This window comes from Corythoichthys intestinalis, chromosome 4 (assembly GCF_030265065.1).
Source record: "Corythoichthys intestinalis isolate RoL2023-P3 chromosome 4, ASM3026506v1, whole genome shotgun sequence".
Lineage (NCBI taxonomy): Eukaryota > Metazoa > Chordata > Actinopteri > Syngnathiformes > Syngnathidae > Corythoichthys > Corythoichthys intestinalis.
The window spans coordinates 5370463-5387952 of record NC_080398.1 but is presented as its reverse complement, the minus strand read 5'-3'; the positions used below and the strand labels follow the sequence as shown (position 1 = coordinate 5387952).

At 43.4% G+C, this 17490-nt stretch overlaps 1 protein-coding gene across 4 annotated transcripts in view; it reads left to right on the top strand.

Moving 5' to 3' along the window:
- scap (SREBF chaperone) overlaps positions 1 to 17490 on the top strand; it is a 58771-nt gene that overhangs the window by 36218 nt on the left and 5063 nt on the right. For all 4 annotated transcript variants that reach the window (XM_057835030.1, XM_057835028.1, XM_057835032.1 and 1 more), the window contains 13 exons: positions 1926 to 2038; positions 6723 to 6817; positions 6887 to 6985; positions 7050 to 7259; positions 7694 to 8070; positions 9590 to 9739; positions 9809 to 10001; positions 11654 to 11769; positions 13659 to 14109; positions 14177 to 14265; positions 14327 to 14391; positions 17109 to 17269; positions 17332 to 17412. In XM_057835030.1, the coding sequence (XP_057691013.1) occupies positions 1926 to 2038; positions 6723 to 6817; positions 6887 to 6985; positions 7050 to 7259; positions 7694 to 8070; positions 9590 to 9739; positions 9809 to 10001; positions 11654 to 11769; positions 13659 to 14109; positions 14177 to 14265; positions 14327 to 14391; positions 17109 to 17269; positions 17332 to 17412 (2200 nt within the window). The remainder of the gene's footprint in view (positions 1 to 1925; positions 2039 to 6722; positions 6818 to 6886; positions 6986 to 7049; positions 7260 to 7693; positions 8071 to 9589; positions 9740 to 9808; positions 10002 to 11653; positions 11770 to 13658; positions 14110 to 14176; positions 14266 to 14326; positions 14392 to 17108; positions 17270 to 17331; positions 17413 to 17490) is intronic.

Sequence of the window (17490 nt, the reverse complement as noted above, 5' to 3'; positions counted from 1 at the left end):
AAAGACCCAGCCACGTCTCATCTTCAATGCCCTTGCTGATGGAAGGAGATTTTCACTCAAAATCTCTCGATACATGGCCCCATTCATTCTTTCCTTTACACCAGACATGTCCAAAGTCCGGCCCGGGGGCCAAATGCAGCCCGTGGTCAAATTTCATCTGGCCCCCAGCCTCTGTCATAAAATCAATAACGTCTGGCCCGCACTCAGACTTAATTAATTGGTCAGCAGTACTGCAACCAGCATATGAAGTAGCTTACACACGAAATGCTGCTCCTCATTTACCCACTAAAAGGCAGCAGTACTTTAACCCTTTATCGCCAAATGTATCACATTTGATACACCTAAAATTTCATGATTTTGAGATTGATTTCGAATTTTGACATTTCTTTTTGAAAAAAAAAATGATGGATGCAAGTCAACACATGCATCTGCAGGTTCCATGAGAAAAAAACATGATTTAGCATGGGTTATAGATATTAGAGCACTTATTACACATATTCATTTTGAAATTTCGTTTTACAAATTTGAAAAAAAAGGTTTCATTAAGACCTTATTTTTCAAATTTTGGGATTCTCTGATAACTGCTTCATGTTGCAGGTATTTAAGGGCTATGCAACATTACTCCGTGTGACCCATTACTTCCATTTTCTAAAATGGCGACAATCAACAAAAAAAAAAAAAGAAAGTTGTGACAGCCGACGCTTCAAGAATAGGTGGAAATTTGACTATTTCTTCACTAAAATACGCAACAACGGTGTCTTGCCTCATTTGCAAAGAGACAGTTGCTGTTTTTAAAGTTTCATTGTGAGGCGATATTACCAAACAAGACACGCTGACATGTACGACAAGATTACAGCCCGAGAGTCAAAAGAGAACGCCACAAAAGCTAGTTGGGAGTTTGTTGAAATTATTCATTAAAAAAATAAAGCAAATGTGACACACTGAATGGCTAGCTAAATTTTGCTTAAATATATTGTCCTACGTAAAAGACGTCGGCCCTCCACATTTTTACCACGCCAAATCTGGCCCCCTTTGCAAAAAGTTTGGACACCCCTGCTTTACACAGATCAGTAGTCCTGGTCCCTTTGCAGAAAAACAGCCCCAAAGCATGATGTTTCCACTCCCATGCTTCACAGTGGGTATGGTGCAATTCAGTATTCTTTTTCCTCCAAACAAGAGAACTTGTGTTTCGACCAAAAAGTTCTATTTTGGTTTCATCTGACCATAACACATTCTCCCAGTCCTCTTCTGGATCATCCAAATGCTCTCTAGCGAACCACAGACGGCCCTGGACGTGTACTTTCTTCAGCAAGGGGACACGCATGGCAGTGCAGGATTTGAGTCCCTCGGGGCGCATTGTGTTACTGATAGTAGCCTTTGTTACTGTGGTCCCAGCTCTCTGTAGGTCATTCCCTAGGTCCCCCCGTGTGGTTCTGGGATTTTTGCTCCCCGTTCTTGTTATCATTTTGACGCCACGGGGTAAGGAGAGAGTTGAAAGTCCCTGTTGCTCAACAACAGCCCCAAAACATCACTGCTCTAGAGGAGATCTGCATGGAGGAATGGGCCAAAATACCAGCAACAATGTGTGAAAAGCTTGTGAAGAGTTACAGCAAACGTTTGGCCTCTGTTATTGCCAACAAAGGGTACATAACAAAATATTGAGATGAACTTTTGGTATTGACCAAATACTTATTTTCCACCATGATTTTTTCAAATAAATTCTTTAAAAATCAAACAATGTGATTGTTTTTTTTCTCCCACATTCTGTCTCTCATGGTTGAGGTTCACCCCATGTTGACAATTACAGGCCTCGCTAAAATTTTCAAGTGGTAGAACTTGCACACTTAGTGTTTGACTAAATACTTATTTGCCCCACTGTAGCTAAATGTAACACTTTTGAATGGAAGTTTCTTCTTTCCTGACAGGGAGATCTTTCCGTACCTGGTGGTCGTGATTGGTGTGGAGAATGTCCTGGTCCTCACTCAATCTGTGGTGTCTACGCCTGTAGATCTGGAGGTTAAGATCCGTATTGCTCAGGGTAGGGCTATGCTTCTCCATATGATCACCTTCCATTTTCTTACCTGTCCTCATTTTGCCACATGGGAGTTTGATATACTCCCATTTCAGGCTGGGCTATAAGACCTTAAATATGTATCACGGTAAATTGAGCAGATTTACCTCGATAATGATAAATGACGATAAATTCACCCAAGCAGACTGTTACCTTATTTGAAAATCTGAATCAATGTTTCTCCGCTAGCCACGTAACCCGAATTTCCGCGTGAGTTGGAACTAACCTTTTAAGGACCCCTAAAAAAAACCTAAATCTCAAAGCAACTACCCAAAAACATTATACATCATTGTAGAGCTGAAACGAGTACTCGAGCAACTCGAGTAACTCGAGTTTAAAAACTGATCCGAGTAATTTTATTCACCTCGAGTAATCGTTTATTTTGACAGCTCTAAGCATCACGTTTTGCTCGGACTACTTATAATGCGGGACAACGCGCTGTCACGTGCGGAGAGGAAGAAGGGGGGGAAAAAAACTTACTGCAGCCGACAGCCGCCACAAACGACGCCGACGTTGCTAATACTAGCCCGCACGATGCTACGTTGGTAAAAGGTAGCGTCTGATGCGTCTCATGGAGATCACATGTATGTTGAACTAGATGCGAAATGACAGACTCGGCCGCGTCTGGGCAGCGCTAGTAAACAGCCGCCATCTTAAAGCAGTAGAGCGCTAAGCGATAATAAAGAGCGCTAAGCGCTAATAAATAATATTAACGTTACTGTCGCTACTAGCTCACGTAACGTTAGCCCTGCGGAGTGCTAGGTGTCAATTAATTATGACCACTGTCGATGCGTGGCTAACGTGTCTTACATACAGGCTTTAACATAACATAGCATTGTGGAGTGATGAGGGTGTAAAATAAAAACTTAATCATGCTAACTATCAATTTTAGCTCATTAGTCATTGCTGGATAAAACACCAAGTAGCACTGGTCCCTAATGTGCTCCAATACAGCCTGTATCATACATTTATTTTGAACACTGCAAAAACCCAAAATCCTATCAGGACTTACAGTTTAGACTAACTTAAAACTTAACTAGAACTTAAAAATGGCTTGACACAAAGAGAAATTCAATTGAAACACGTGGGAAAAAATCCTAACTTTTAAGTGATGTGTGTTATCAAGCATAACGGCATTTTTAGGTTATATATACAGTGCTGCTCGAAAGTTTGTGAACCCCACAGCGATGGTCAGATTTTTTGAAAAAAAAACTAAAATAACCTTATTAAATGTTAAGTTATACCCAAATCCACAATACTGACATTCCAAATAATGGACTGAAACAAAAGAAATAGTTATATTGTCATTCTTTATTTAACAAAAGTGGTTGATTTAAGAAAAACTCAGATATCATGTGTGCAAAAGTATGTGAACCCCTTCAGTTAATAGGATATTGCGCCTCCTTTTGCAGAGATTACCTCAACCAAACGGTTTCTGTAGTGACTAATCAGCCTCTCACATCTACTTTGGGGGATTTTTGCCCATTCTTCCTTGCAGAACGCAGTCAGTTGAGAGAGGTTTGATGGGCGTCTGGCATGAACTGCTCGCTTCAGGTCCCGCCACAGCATTTCAATGGGATTTAGGTCAGGACTTTGACTGGGCCAGTCCAGAACACGAATCTTCTTCTTTTTCAGCCATTCCTTGGTTGTATTGCTGGAATGCTTTGGATCATTATCATGTTGCATGATCCACCTTCTGCCAAGCTTTAACTTCAAAACAGATGGCGTCAGGTTATGTTCTAGGATTTGACAATATTCCTCAGAATTCATGATTCCCTGGACTATGTGGACTTGTCCAGGTCCTGAGGATGAAAAGCAAGCCCAGATCTTGACATTCCCACCTCCATGCTTCACTGTTGGGAGAAGGTTCTTTTGGTGGTATGCAGTGTTGACTTTTCGCCAGACATGGCGGTTTTGGTTGTGACCAAACAGTTCAATTTTGCACCTACATCAGTTGATGAAAACTCTTTTTAATTTAGTCTCGACAACACAACTGTTAAAAAAACAAAAAAAAACTACTGAATTGATTGATTAGGAAATCAGGTTGAAATAATAGAAAATTCCAAAATGTTGAGGGGGTTCACAAACTTTTGAGCAGCACTGTATATATATATATATATTTTTTTTTTAAATAAGATCTAAAAGTTTTTTGAGTGAAAGCAGTGAATTAGTCTTTTTTTTTTAATTCTAGTTACATCTGATATGCAATTGTTGGCTGTTTTCAACAATATACATCGAAAATAAAGACATTGATTGACTGAAAATGGTTCAAGATTAGATGAAATGTCTTGTTTTCTCATGTATATTTATAATTGCTCTTCACCTAAAAATATATTTGTTTTATCCGATTACTCGATTAATCGATAGAATTTTCAGTCGATTACTCGATTACTAAAATATTCGATAGCTGCCACCCTACATCATTGTACTTTCCTTGCCAAGACGTTGAAGCTAAGACCTAGCTGGAGAGCGAGCTAAGCTGTAATCTTTTCCCTCGCTCTCACTCGGCTGTGCGACTTCTTTGTGGAAGCAAATGAGCTTTTCCTCGTGTGTGCGCGCGTGCTCTTCTTTGTGTGCGCAAATACGTTCTTCTTCATGTGTACATGCGCTCTTGCTCTGGTGCGGAAGTACTACCTGCTCTATGCTTCACGTACTTAAATAAAAGCATGCATCACTAAACAAAAGTCAACATTATAATCAAATACACATTTTGCCAAAGGGCAGAATTGATAGATACTGTGAGGTACAATAAGGTACTGTTTGCACAGAAAAAAAAAAGAGACTCTGGCGTCGTAAAGTCGAAATCATGTAAATCACGCCTAACCCAGGGACTACTTCCATCAATCCATCATCTACCGCTTAATCCGGGGTTGGGTCGTTGGGGCTGCAGCTTTAGCAGGGAAGCCCAGACTTCACTCTCTCCCTAGCCACTTCGACCAGCTCCTCCAGCGGGATCCCAAGGCGTTCCCAGGCCAGCCGAGAGACATAGTCTCTCCAGCTTGTCCTGGGTCGTCCCCGGGGCCTCCCGCCCCGGGGCCTCCCGCCGGTGAACATCTCTCCAGGGAGGCGTCCGGGAGGCATCCGAACCAGATGCCCGAGCCACCTCAACTGGCTCCTCCTAACACGGAGCAATAGTGGCTCGGAAGTAGCGGCAGTGGCACGGAGTCCCTCCCAGATGACCGAGCTTCTCAATCTCTAAGGGAGAGCCCAGGCACCCTGCAGAGGAAACTCATTTCGGCCCCTTGTATCCGCGATCTTGTTCATTCGGTCGCGAACCACAGCTCGTGACCATAGGTGAGGGTAGGAACGTAGATCGACTGGTAAATCGAGAGCTTTGCCTTTTGGCTCTGCTCTTTCTTCACCTCTACGGACCGGTGCAGCGTCTGCTGGCCGCTCCCTCCTACCCTCATTCGTGAACAAGACCCTAAGATACTTCAACTCCTCCACTTGGGGCAGGATCTCATCATGCCTGCTCCCACCACCAAACCATTCATCCGGACAACACGCAAACACCGCAACCCCTCCACAACAGTACCCACAGTGGGACCCCCACAGCCCAAAAGGGTTTGGGCAGGACAGGACCCAGGAGGGGGCAACACCTCGTCCTCCAGCCGGCCCAAGGAGGGCACCTGGGCAGGTAGGGGACGGAAAGGCAGGAGTGAGAGAACGCTGATAGGCCACCACACGTCAAAGGGACCCAGAGCCCCTGAACTTACCCCCTACCCCGCAACCATTAGCCCAGACAAAGAGGAGGCCTGCTCCAAAAGCCCCACCATAAAAAAACAGTGTAGGACCCACCTACCGCCCTGTTACTATGGCTGCCAGGTCCCTAGCTGGCAGCCACTACCCAGCACTGTGATGGGGCATTGTAGGTTTGGTTAGGTTGGGTTGGGCTGGGTTGGGTAGGGTAGGTTGAAGAAGGAGCTGAGCCAAGAGGCAAACCTCTTGATTTACCAGTTGATCGACGTTGTTAGCCTCACCTATGGTTACTAGCTGTGGGTCGTGACCGAAAGAACAAGATCGTGGATATAGGCAGCCGAAATGAGTTTCCTTGGCAGGGTGTTAGAGATAGGGTGAGAAGCTTGGTCATCCGGGAGGGACTCGGCATCCAGCCGCCACTCCACCACGTTTAGAGGAGCCAGTTGAGGTGGCTCGGGCGTCTGGTTCGGATGCCTCCTGGACGCCTCCCTGAAGAGGTGTTCCGGGCATGTCCCACCGGTGAGAAGCCCTTGGGACGACCCAGGACATGCTGGAGAGACTGTGGGGTATTCTGGGCTTCCCTGCTAAAGCTGCTGCCCCCGCGACCCCCCCACCAAGATGAAGAGGTAGATGATGGATGGATGGATGGATGGATGGATGGATGGATGGATGGATGGATGGATGGATGGATGGATGGATGGATGGATGGGTAGTGTAGTGTATGCATTAGAATAGGAGGAGCACACCCCTCCATCCTTCAACGTAGCGCTCCCGTGGAGTTGATTGTATGAGGTGCATTTATAGAGATGTGGGAAAGTCGGGCCAGCGGCAGGCGAGCAACTGTCAGATCGACCGCCCCCATCCAACCGCCCGGGACCCGGACTCCTTCCCCCGAAACCTAAGGTGAAGTCTTAACGTAGCACTGTATTAACTTTCAAACTTGCCTTTTCAGGCTTGAGTAACGAGAGCTGGTCCATCATGAAGAACATGGCCACCGAGCTGTGCATCATCCTCATTGGCTACTTCACGCTCGTGCCGGCCATCCAGGTTTGCAGCCTTTGTGGATTTAAACACCAGGAATATTCCGGAAAGGTTTTGATCAACTGATGTTCTCAGGAGTTCTGTCTATTCGCCGTGGTGGGCCTAGTGTCAGACTTCTTCCTGCAGATGTTCTTCTTCACCACCGTGCTGTCCATAGACATCCGCCGCATGGAGGTACGCACGTCGTCAGAAGACGTTTGGTTGCACAAATGGATCATCCGTGTAAATATCTATGCAGCTGGTGGACCTCCACGGACACATGCGGACTGAGGAGAGTCTAGCCACAACCAAGCCCCCTCCTATGCGCACTCGGACCCCGCGACCTCCTCCGCGGCCCCTTCCTCACACCATCACCCTGCAGACCCCTGCGAGGAACCTGAGACCCCCCAAGAGGCTCCGGCTTGTCTACTTCCTGGCTCGTACGCGCCTGGCTCAACGAATAATTATGGTAAAAAGACCTCGTTCATTTTTTCCTCCCAGTCAAAATGAATTGAGCAGCTATTCACGTCAATGACAGCCAATGGATTAACAACTGATCATTTACATTATGGGGCAGTCCAAGGTCACTTGCTGTTGAGTTCAGGTGAATTTCTGGTGTTTTTGGAGCCACCTACAGGTCACTTTATGATTCTGCGGCATTCCCGGGTCACTTTCTGTACATTTTGGGTCACTTCTTGTTGATTTTGGGTGACTTACAGTTCGTTTTGAATGATATTCTGTTATTTTGAAAGCATTTCCTGTTCATTGGCTACTTACTATTCATTTTGGGTCACTGTCTGATGATTTTGGGGCATTCCCAGGTACACCTCTTGTAACGGAAATGCTGCTAGCGTCTCAGTCTTCAGCATAACCCTCACCTCTTTTTCGCTCTCTGGTTTGCAGGTCAGCACAGTGATCTGGATTGGCATTCTGGTCTACACCGACCCGGCCGGAGTGCGCACCTATCTCGCCGCGCAGGTGTCGGAGCAAAGTCCCCTGGGAGAGGATGGGGGTGGAGGCTTGAACCCTCACCTGGAAGTGGGGCCCGTCATCCGCGGAGGAGACCCAACCAGCACCCTCACAGACCGCTTAACTCCGGACCCGACGCCTCTACCTGACAGCCAAGCACAGGGACCCCCCGGCGCTAAAGCTAAACCCCAGTCCCCACCGGCAGTACCCCAAATCACCTGGGGGCCAGAAGACGAGGAAGGATGGAGGCGTCTCTCCTTCAGACACTGGCCTTCACTCTTCAGCTACTACAACATCACTTTAGCCAAGAAGTGAGTTCTGTTGTCACGGTACTAAAAATGTTGACCTACATATCGATACTAAAAAGATAAAATGAAATTTAAAAAATATATATCGATACTATGAAATAAATTACCCCAATTTTTTTTTTTTTTTTAAATTTACCCTCTAAGTGCCAAGGTCGCTAAACCACGACAAGAACATTGCGGACCTTTAGGTAGCCCCTAAAGGGAATGAATAAATAAACATTGTAAACGTTGGCATTGTATAGCATTTAAGCTAGCAGGCAAGTTAGCCAATTGTTGTAAACATTAGCATTATATAGCAGTTAAGCGAGTGGACTTTTGCTCTGCAAGTTAGTCAGTTGCTGTAAACATGCGCATAATTTAGCATTTAAGCTAGTGGACTTTTGCTATGCAAGTTAGCCAATTGATGTAAACATTAGCATTATTTAGCATTTAAGCTAGTGGACTTTTGCTATCCAAGTTAGCCAATTGTTGTAAACATTAGCATTATATAGCATTTGAGCTAGTTGACGTTTGCTATGCAAGTTAGCCAATTGTTGTAAACATTAGCATTCTATAGCATTTAGGCTAGCGGACTTTTGCTCTGCAAGTTGGTCAGTTGCTGTAAACATGAGCATAATTTAGCATTTAAGCTAGTGGACTTTTGCTTTGCAAGTTAGCCAATTGTTGTAAACATTAGCATTATTTAGCATTTAAGCTAGTGGACTTTTGCTATGCAAGTTAGCCAATTGTTGTAAACATTAGCATTATAATGCATTTAAGCTAGCGGATTTTTGCTATCCAAGTTAGCCAGTTGTTGCAAACATTAGCATTATACAGCATTTAAGCTAGTTGACGTTTGTGATGCAAGTTAGCCAATTGTTGTAAACATTAGCATTATTTAGCATTTAAGCTAGTGGACTTTTGCTATGCAATTTAGCCAATTGTTGTAAACATTAGCATTATTTAGCATTTAAGCTAGTGGACTTTTGCTATGCAAGTTAGCCAATTGTTGTAAACATTAGCATTATATAAAATTTAAGCTAGTTGACTTTTGCTATGCAAGTTAGGCAACTGTTGTAAACATTAGCATAATATAGCATTTAATCTAGCGGACTTTTACATTGAAATGTAGCCAGTTGTTGTAAAAATTAGCATTATATAGCATTTAAGCTAGTTGACTTTTGCTATGCAATTTAGCCTATTGTTGTAAACAGTACTATTATATAACATTTAAGCTAGCGTACTTTTGCTGTGCACTTTAGCCAATTGTTGTAAACATTAGCATTATATAACATTTAAGCTAGCGTATGTTTGCTAAATTAACAGGAAATGATCCAAAATGAACAAGGAAGTGGACCAAAAACCCACTACCCTCATCAAAAAAAAAAAAAAAAAAATCCTCAAATTGCCCCAAAATTAACCTGAAGTGACCCAAAATGTACAGGAAGAGGTAATGGGTTGCCCTAAAATTGACCAGAAGTGACAAAAAAATGAACCGCAAGTGGTCGTAAAAACCCTAAACTGACTTTTGGGCCTGTTTTAGGTACATCAGCATTTTGCCCGTGATTCCCGTCACCATTCACCTGAGCCCCCAGGAAGCCATCGATGGGCGCCACCCTCAGGACACCAAGTTTACTTTTCCTCCCATTCCCAAGGTGGCGGCAGATCTCCAGACGGACTTGACGCTCTATAAGTTAGTACTGACGCACTCACACCCCCTCGCTCGAATAGTTTCAAATCTCAAGTCCGTCCTTCCTTACAGGGTGGCCGCTCTGGGCCTGGCGGCCGGCGTCCTGCTGGTCCTGCTTCTCCTGTGTCTCTATCGACTTCTTTGCTCGCGGAACTACGGCCAGAACCCCGGGCGTCGGCGCCGAGTGGATCGGCCGTGCGACGGCTACGGATACTTTCCGCCCGTCAGCGAGATCTCGCCTCTCTTGCTGCGGGGCCACGGCATGGTGGGAACAAGTAGAATTTCAGCTGGTGTCAAATAGCATTTTGATGGTACTAGTGTCGGTACTGGTACTGAGACGGCGTGGGTATTAGGAAGTATTAAGAAATAACATGGCGATGCTGCGCAATGTGTACTTTTCCCGGATCTAGTTTCCGCCCTACTCAAGATGGCTGCCAGCTATCATCTAATGTCCAATCATCCTTCAAATGTGAGATGAGATTATCATTAGTAGACATCCAATCCATTTGAAGGATGAAAGGATTATTCTCTGCCACCCTTCCACTTCAAATAGTGTGGACGTGTATCACCGTCTTTGGCATCCACTGATAGCAGATTATATGAGGAGATAGCATGGTAATAATATATATATATATAACATTGACAAAATCTTTTAAAAATTCATCAAGCAATAAGCTAGTAATGTAATGTAATGTTGATAGGAACGTCGCCCCTACCAACATGGCCGCCTGAAGGCCGTGTTGGTACGGTCAGTGAAAGGCTTTTCATCCCTCTGCCGTAAGCTATTTATAACTTGATGTTAATGTGACTGCATTGATTTTGATCGGAACATCGCCCCTACCAACATGGCCGCCCTAATGCCATGTTGGTCGGGTCAATTAAAGGCTTTTTCATCCCTCTGCCATAAGCTAGTAATAACTAAATTTTCATGTCAAAGCATTGATTTTGATTGGAACGTCGCCCCCTACCAACATGGCCTTCGGGTGGCCATGTTGGTAGCGTCAATGATAGGGCTTTTTCATCCTTCTCCCATTAGCTCGTAATGACTTCATTTTAATGTCAGTGCGTTGATTTTGATGGGAACATCGCCAGGCGGCCATGTTGGTAGGGTCAATGAAAGGCTTTTCCATCACTCTGCTTTAAGCTAGTAATGACTTCATTTTAATGTCAATGCATTAATTTTGTTGGGAACGTTGCCCCTACCAACATGGCCTTCGGGTGGCCATGTTGGTAGGGTCAATGAAAGGCTTTTTCATCCCTCTGCCATGAACTAAAATGTGTTTATCGTCAATAAATGTCCAATCCATTTGAAGTGAGAGGGTGGCAGTGAATGAACGTTTGTTCATACGCTGCCAGACCTCCCGCTTTAGGTGAGTTGGACTTCTAGTGCAGACAATGAGGGATGCTTTAACATTGATCAAAATCATTTTTAGAATCAGTTGAGAAATAATATGACGGACGGGAACCTCGCCCCTACCAATCGGTAGGGGGGACGATTGTCATGCTTCTACCTTCAATTGAAATGAGCTCATCCTTAGTAGATGTCCAATCCATTTGAAGTGAGAAGGTGGCAGTGAATGAATCTGTTCATACGCTGCCAGCCTCTCACTTCAAATCAATTGGACGTCGACCTCCGTCAATGACAGCCACTGATTTAATAGCAGATGCTTTGACATTGATAATCTTTGGTGGAGACATAAGCTAGTTGTGACTTCATTTGAATGTCAACGCACTGACTTTGATGGAAACGTCGCCCCTACCAACATGGCAGCCCTGAAGTTCTTTTCATGCTTCTGCTGTGAATTGAATTGAGTTTATCACTAGTTGATGTCCAATTCAGTTGTTCATCGGTAGCCAAAAAATGGAATCTGTTCAAGGTTGGTGTCAACTGGAGAAATCAAATTTTTCATCTTTCAGGACATCGAATGTCTGGCGAGTGACGGAATGCTGCTGGCCAGCTGCTGCCTGGCCGGACAGATTCGGGTTTGGGACGCTCAAACGGGAGATTGCCTGACCGTCATCCCCAAGCACGGGTACGCCACCACTTCAGCTCTCTTTTACGGTTCGAAGCATTGCGGTTGAAATAGAATTGAATATTTGTTATTACTGTTGGACCGATACGGCACTAAAAGGACGCCTTTAGTATCGGGGAGTACTAAGTAATAACATGCCGATGCTGCGCAATGTACTATTAGCTTCCAACTGCTAGTAGACCTACCCAAGATGGCCGCCCGCTACATATACCATTGGAAAAAAAGAGAACTTCCCATGTCAGTGATAGATGTTTCGGCCAATATGCATATTGCTTTCAAAGTCAATGTAGAAGCCTTTTGTACAAGAGCTGGTTAAAGTTTAGCATAATAGTCATGCTAAATGACCATTAGATTTCTACAGACAAAGATGCTTGGCATTTATCATTTGAGTGGCTGTGGCGCAATTGGTAGCTACAGTTTTGTGCTAATCCTTTGGGTATTTTAACAATGTGGTTAAATGCATTTGCATTCATGGTACAAAAATTAAATGAACAGTAAAAGATTGAAAAAATAGTGAATTGTAAACTCATTACATTTAACTGCTGCTTTACCACAATGAAATAGTCACTAAGAAAAGTAATAAACTACATAAATCTGTGGAAAAGCCCAGGAAAGTGCATTTTGGGTTTAGCATTAGCATGTCCGATGATTGCCTGCCTGTGTTTGTAATGGTTTGGTCACCCGCTAGTGGCTCTTTGAGGTTAACTTCTGTAAACGTGATTTAATTGTGAATGATTCCACTAATTTAGGGATGGATTCTTTGGCTCATTTCAATTTATATTATTCATATGAGACATTTTTCTTTCTAAAAATTTCAATTGAAGTTGTTTGGGAACAACTTGAAGTTGTTACATTTATCAATATAAAAGCAACACTAGGTAACTTTACAACCTTCGTAAGATATTTTCATAACATTTGTGATCATATGTCGACTGACAACTACTTAAATGACACCTCTTTTACATCTTGAGGTGGTCTATATCGCTTTCACCGGCACTAATTAACTTTGAGGAGGGTGGCAGGAACCCCGCCACACAAAATAATAGCCACACTAAGCTACATGCTGCTAACTGTCATATGCTATTGTTTAGCCACAACTGGATTCTTTACCTTATTACTGTTCATCCTTCATACAGCCGTTGGAAACAAAAATGTCGTTTAATCCATCTGCAGGTAGATTGATTTTTTTAATTGATTGGTGATTTTTTTAATTGGTTGGTGATTTTACCTCCGCGGGTGTGCGCTGGTCCTCATGGTAAACACAGTCTTTCTTAAGGCAAAACACTACCGCTTCTGTCCACCGGCGTTTCTAAAATCGACCAAAACTGAAAAGTTACCAAGTGTTGCATTACTCCGTAACCACAAAGAAATAGTCATTAAGAACAGTAATACAATACATTAATCTGACGAAAAGCCCGGGAAAATGAATCTTGAGATTGGCGTCAGCATGTCCTATGATTGCCTACCTGTATTTGTAATGCTTTAGTCGCCCCCTAGTGGCTCTTTGAGGGTAACTACTGTAAACGTAATTTAATTTATATGATTCATATGAGAGATTTATTTACTAAAAATTTCAGTTGAAGTTGTTTTTCACAGAATGTTAATTTGAACTTGAAGTTGTTACATTTATCATTATTAAAGCATCCAGTGGGGCATCACAATACAATTAGCCGTTATATGTTAAGTCCACCACAGCATATAACCGATTTTCGGAGTTGGACAATATCGGGATATCGGCTAAAAAGTCATTATTGGGCAACTAACTTCGATATTTTGTCACCCGATAGTTTTCATAAGATGCATTCTGTAATAAAGAGCTAGAAGTTATGATTCCTAATCCTGGTCCAGGGTCTGATGACTTGACTTTGTTAATTTTGCTCCCCTTCCAGGCCGAGGCGGGGCAGTGTTCGCCGGGTAAACTCTGGCTCCGAGGATCCCGACGCCTTTCTGAGCGGCGACAGCCCGTCCGAGGAAGAAGACAACCAAATGAGGCGTCGCCCCGCCCGCCGGCCTCTCTTCAAAGACCAACCGGACCTAACGTCCCTCATCGATACAAACTTCACCTCCGCGCAGTCCTGTGCACGGGATGCCCGGCCCACCCGGCAGGGTTTCGACTTCGGCGACGGGGTAGCCCACGCCTACACGGCGCACAAACCACCCTCGCCGTCAAGTATCGTCTCTCCCTCGCCTCCGCCGCCCGCTAGCGCGCCGCCCCGAACCCAGCCCGGCTTCGGGGACGAGTGTGAGGCGGTGCCCCCCGATTTGGACGCGGGTTCGGTGTGGGCGTTGGAGCTCAGAGGGAACCTCATCGTCGCCGGGCGGAGCAACGGAAAACTGGAGGTGCGTACCGAAAAGGTTTCGCTGATTTTTATGTATTTTGCGTACGAATCGTGTCACGCGTTTCTAGCTTTGGGACGCCTTGGAAGGCCGATTGCGATGCAGTAGCGAGGGTGTAGGAGCGTCCGGCATCACGGCGTTAGCCTTCCTCAACAACAGGTACGCCGCCCGATTCTTATGCCGATGTAATAAAAGCTGACGTATCGGCCATCTTTGCCAGAATCGTGGCGGCGCGTCTCAATGGCTCTCTGGACTTCTTCAGCGTGGATCTGCTTCAGTATCGAGGTGAGATCATTAACGTTTGTATGTCACACTTTATAAGTTAACGTTTCATTGATTAAAACATGCTAAAAACTAGTGTTGAATATTATCTTCGGCATTGTGCTTTCCTTTATGTGTAAATATCAGGCTAATTTGGGATTAGCACAAGGCTAGCGCAAGAGATTAGCACTAGGAGAGCGCCACTTGCGAGTGTCTAATCGCTATGCTAGTAGATACAGTGCTACCTCGAGATACGAAGGCTTCTGTACACAAAAAAATTGATTTTAAGAAAAGTTTTCAAAGCTTTTTCACTTCATATTACCGAAATATAATACGTTTTATAAAAGTAATCTAATTTCCACTCACACAAAATGTTAAGTGACGGCATAAACGCACCGGTACTGCCCACGTTAAGATGTCGGTTGCTCAGTGTAAGCTCCAATAGGGTGATGCCAGAAGTCCGCGTATTTTGCTGTTCCTGACATCGACACTATGCAGAGTAAAACTAAAAATGAACATGAGATAAATAAGTCTCCAAAAACTACTTCATAACTCTCTTTAAGTGTCAGATTACGACTAAAAACACACAAAAAACAATGTAAATCATGGTACATACTAGGGCTGCAGCTATCAAATATTTTAGTAGTCGATTAATTGATGGACTACTTAGTTCGAATAATTGAGTAATCGGATAAGGAACATGAAAAATTAAAATACCTGAGCTGAGCCTCAAACGGTATAACATTTTTTTTAAAGGAGGATCTATGTACAACAAAAGAACAACTGGCTAACTTACATAGTCCGCTAGCATAAATGCTATAAAATGCTTTTTTTTTTTTTTTTTTTTTTTTTTTTTAACAATGCTCTTAACAAATGGTTCAGACACATATTCCCATAAAAGATGGCTAAATATACCTATAAACTAAATTATAAATGCATTAAAAAACATTAGCTCAAACAAAAACTTAGCTTACGTTGGTCTTAACAGGGAGCAGTTGGATTCAGCCATGTGAAAAGAGGCAGACCAGAGGAGTGTGTATCCACCCTCATCAATAAAACTAATTTCAGACACTTTCAAAATAAACCATTAAAACGCCACTTTAATTAAACGAATACTCGAAGCTACAAAATTTAATTCGAATATTTTTTGTAATCGAATACTCAAGTTAATCGATTAATCGTTGCAGCACTAGTACATACAAACGTAGCCTCCTTAGATGTTTTACGAGTGGCTACGTGCGACTAAAAGGTAACGAGACGAAAATGCGCCAGTTTCTGTCATACGTTCACAATGTGTGACGTCACTGCTGTTTATGATGTCCTTTAAGCTAGTTTGCGCTTCTGGCTTGCTTGTTTTGAAACACACAGTGAGCGTGGTTTTCGAGTTTTCATCGAGTAAAACTAGACAAAAAGTACCTGAGTATTCGTCGGCGAAAAGTAGACAAAAACTATTACATTTTGAAATCACAAAAATGTGACTAAGTCACTAAAATATGACTATAGCTAGTAAGTATTTCGTCTAAAAGACTGAAATGAAAAGGGCTGGGTCTTTTTTTTTTCTTTGTAGGGTGCTATTTGGATGTAACCGTAGACACAGAAGGAATATTTTGTGCTAAAGTTAGCCCTCAGCCTAGCTTTGCTAGCATAACAGCTAACATGACTTTGGATACTTGATGAGAAATCTATCATTTTACAAATACAGCTTTTGAAATGATTCAATTTCTTGAATTTGTAATGTAGCTTTAACATAGTTATGATCAACCACAATGAAAATACTTCATAAAACGGTAAAATCTGATTTTTAAAAGAGGTAAAAAATTTCCCGCCACTGGTGTGAAGTTATCTCAGAAGATTGATGTCATTTGTAAATGGGGAATTTTCTTAAAGGGACACTAACACAACAATGAACAGAAAACTATTTATTTTTATTTTATTTTTTTGAATAATTAAATACAGGTAGTTCCCGGGTTACGACGGACCCAACGCGATTTTGACTTTACGACGCCTGCGTTTTTTTTTTTGTTTTTTTTTTAATGTTGACTTTTATTTTGTGATGCTTGCTTTTATTTTGGCGCAGGAAGTGTAGAACAGGAAGCGTACACATGTAGAGACGCGCCCGCCCACTCCACACACGCACAGTCCACACATAGAGCAGCCGAGTGGCAGAGGTGACAGCCCTGCGGTCGCTAACTGATACATGCTAATCGATTGTTATCGCTGATAATGTATACCTGATCCTCTTCACTCGATTATGATCCTCTGAAAAATGGTGCAATCCTTATTCCCTATCCCTTATTTTATATTGACTTTTTCATTTCGGCCGGTCGGATTAAAAAAAAAAAAAAAAAAAACGGCCGATATCGATACATGCCAAATGTCCAAATATCGGCCCGATATATTGTCCGGCTGATATATCGCTCTATCTCTACTGAAAACACAGCTTCATTTATACTGGGCACACAATAGGCTCCCTATAAAAAAAAAATGACACCGGCTGCCAAAAACAATACTGGTATGCTAAATCAAATTGTGTAAGATTAAGCAAAAACATTTCGTAAAATGAATTTTTTGTGTACCGAAGCTTTCGTATCTCAAAATACCGCTTTAATTCCATGACTGTTTTGATGGTTTATTCATCTTTGAGAGACATGGTTGACCTAAAATTGGTCCAAATTCTCTCTTTTTAAGAGCCTCTCGATTGCAAATATTGATTTTTCATTCGTCAAAAACTTTTAATCTAGGGACCCCCGGCAGCGTCCCTATGTCGCCCTGCTACAGCAGCGACGATGCCATCAGCTGCCAGCTGACGCGCTCGGTGCAGTGCGCCCACCAGAAGCCCATCACGGTTCTGAAGGCCGCTGCCGGCAGGGTGGTCACCGGGAGCCACGACCAAACCGTGCGGGTGAGAAAACGATGGACCGAGGGGCCCGCTTTGAACCTTCTAAACCTTTTGCGTGTGCTCAGATTTATCGACTGGAGGACTCGTGCTGCCTCTTCACGCTGCAGGGACACGCGGCAGGCATCACCGCTGTCTACATTGATGAGGTCACTTCTTCTATCTTTCAACGATGACTGTTCGCGTATATCAGGGGCTCTAGTGGTTATATTTTGGGGGACCCTATT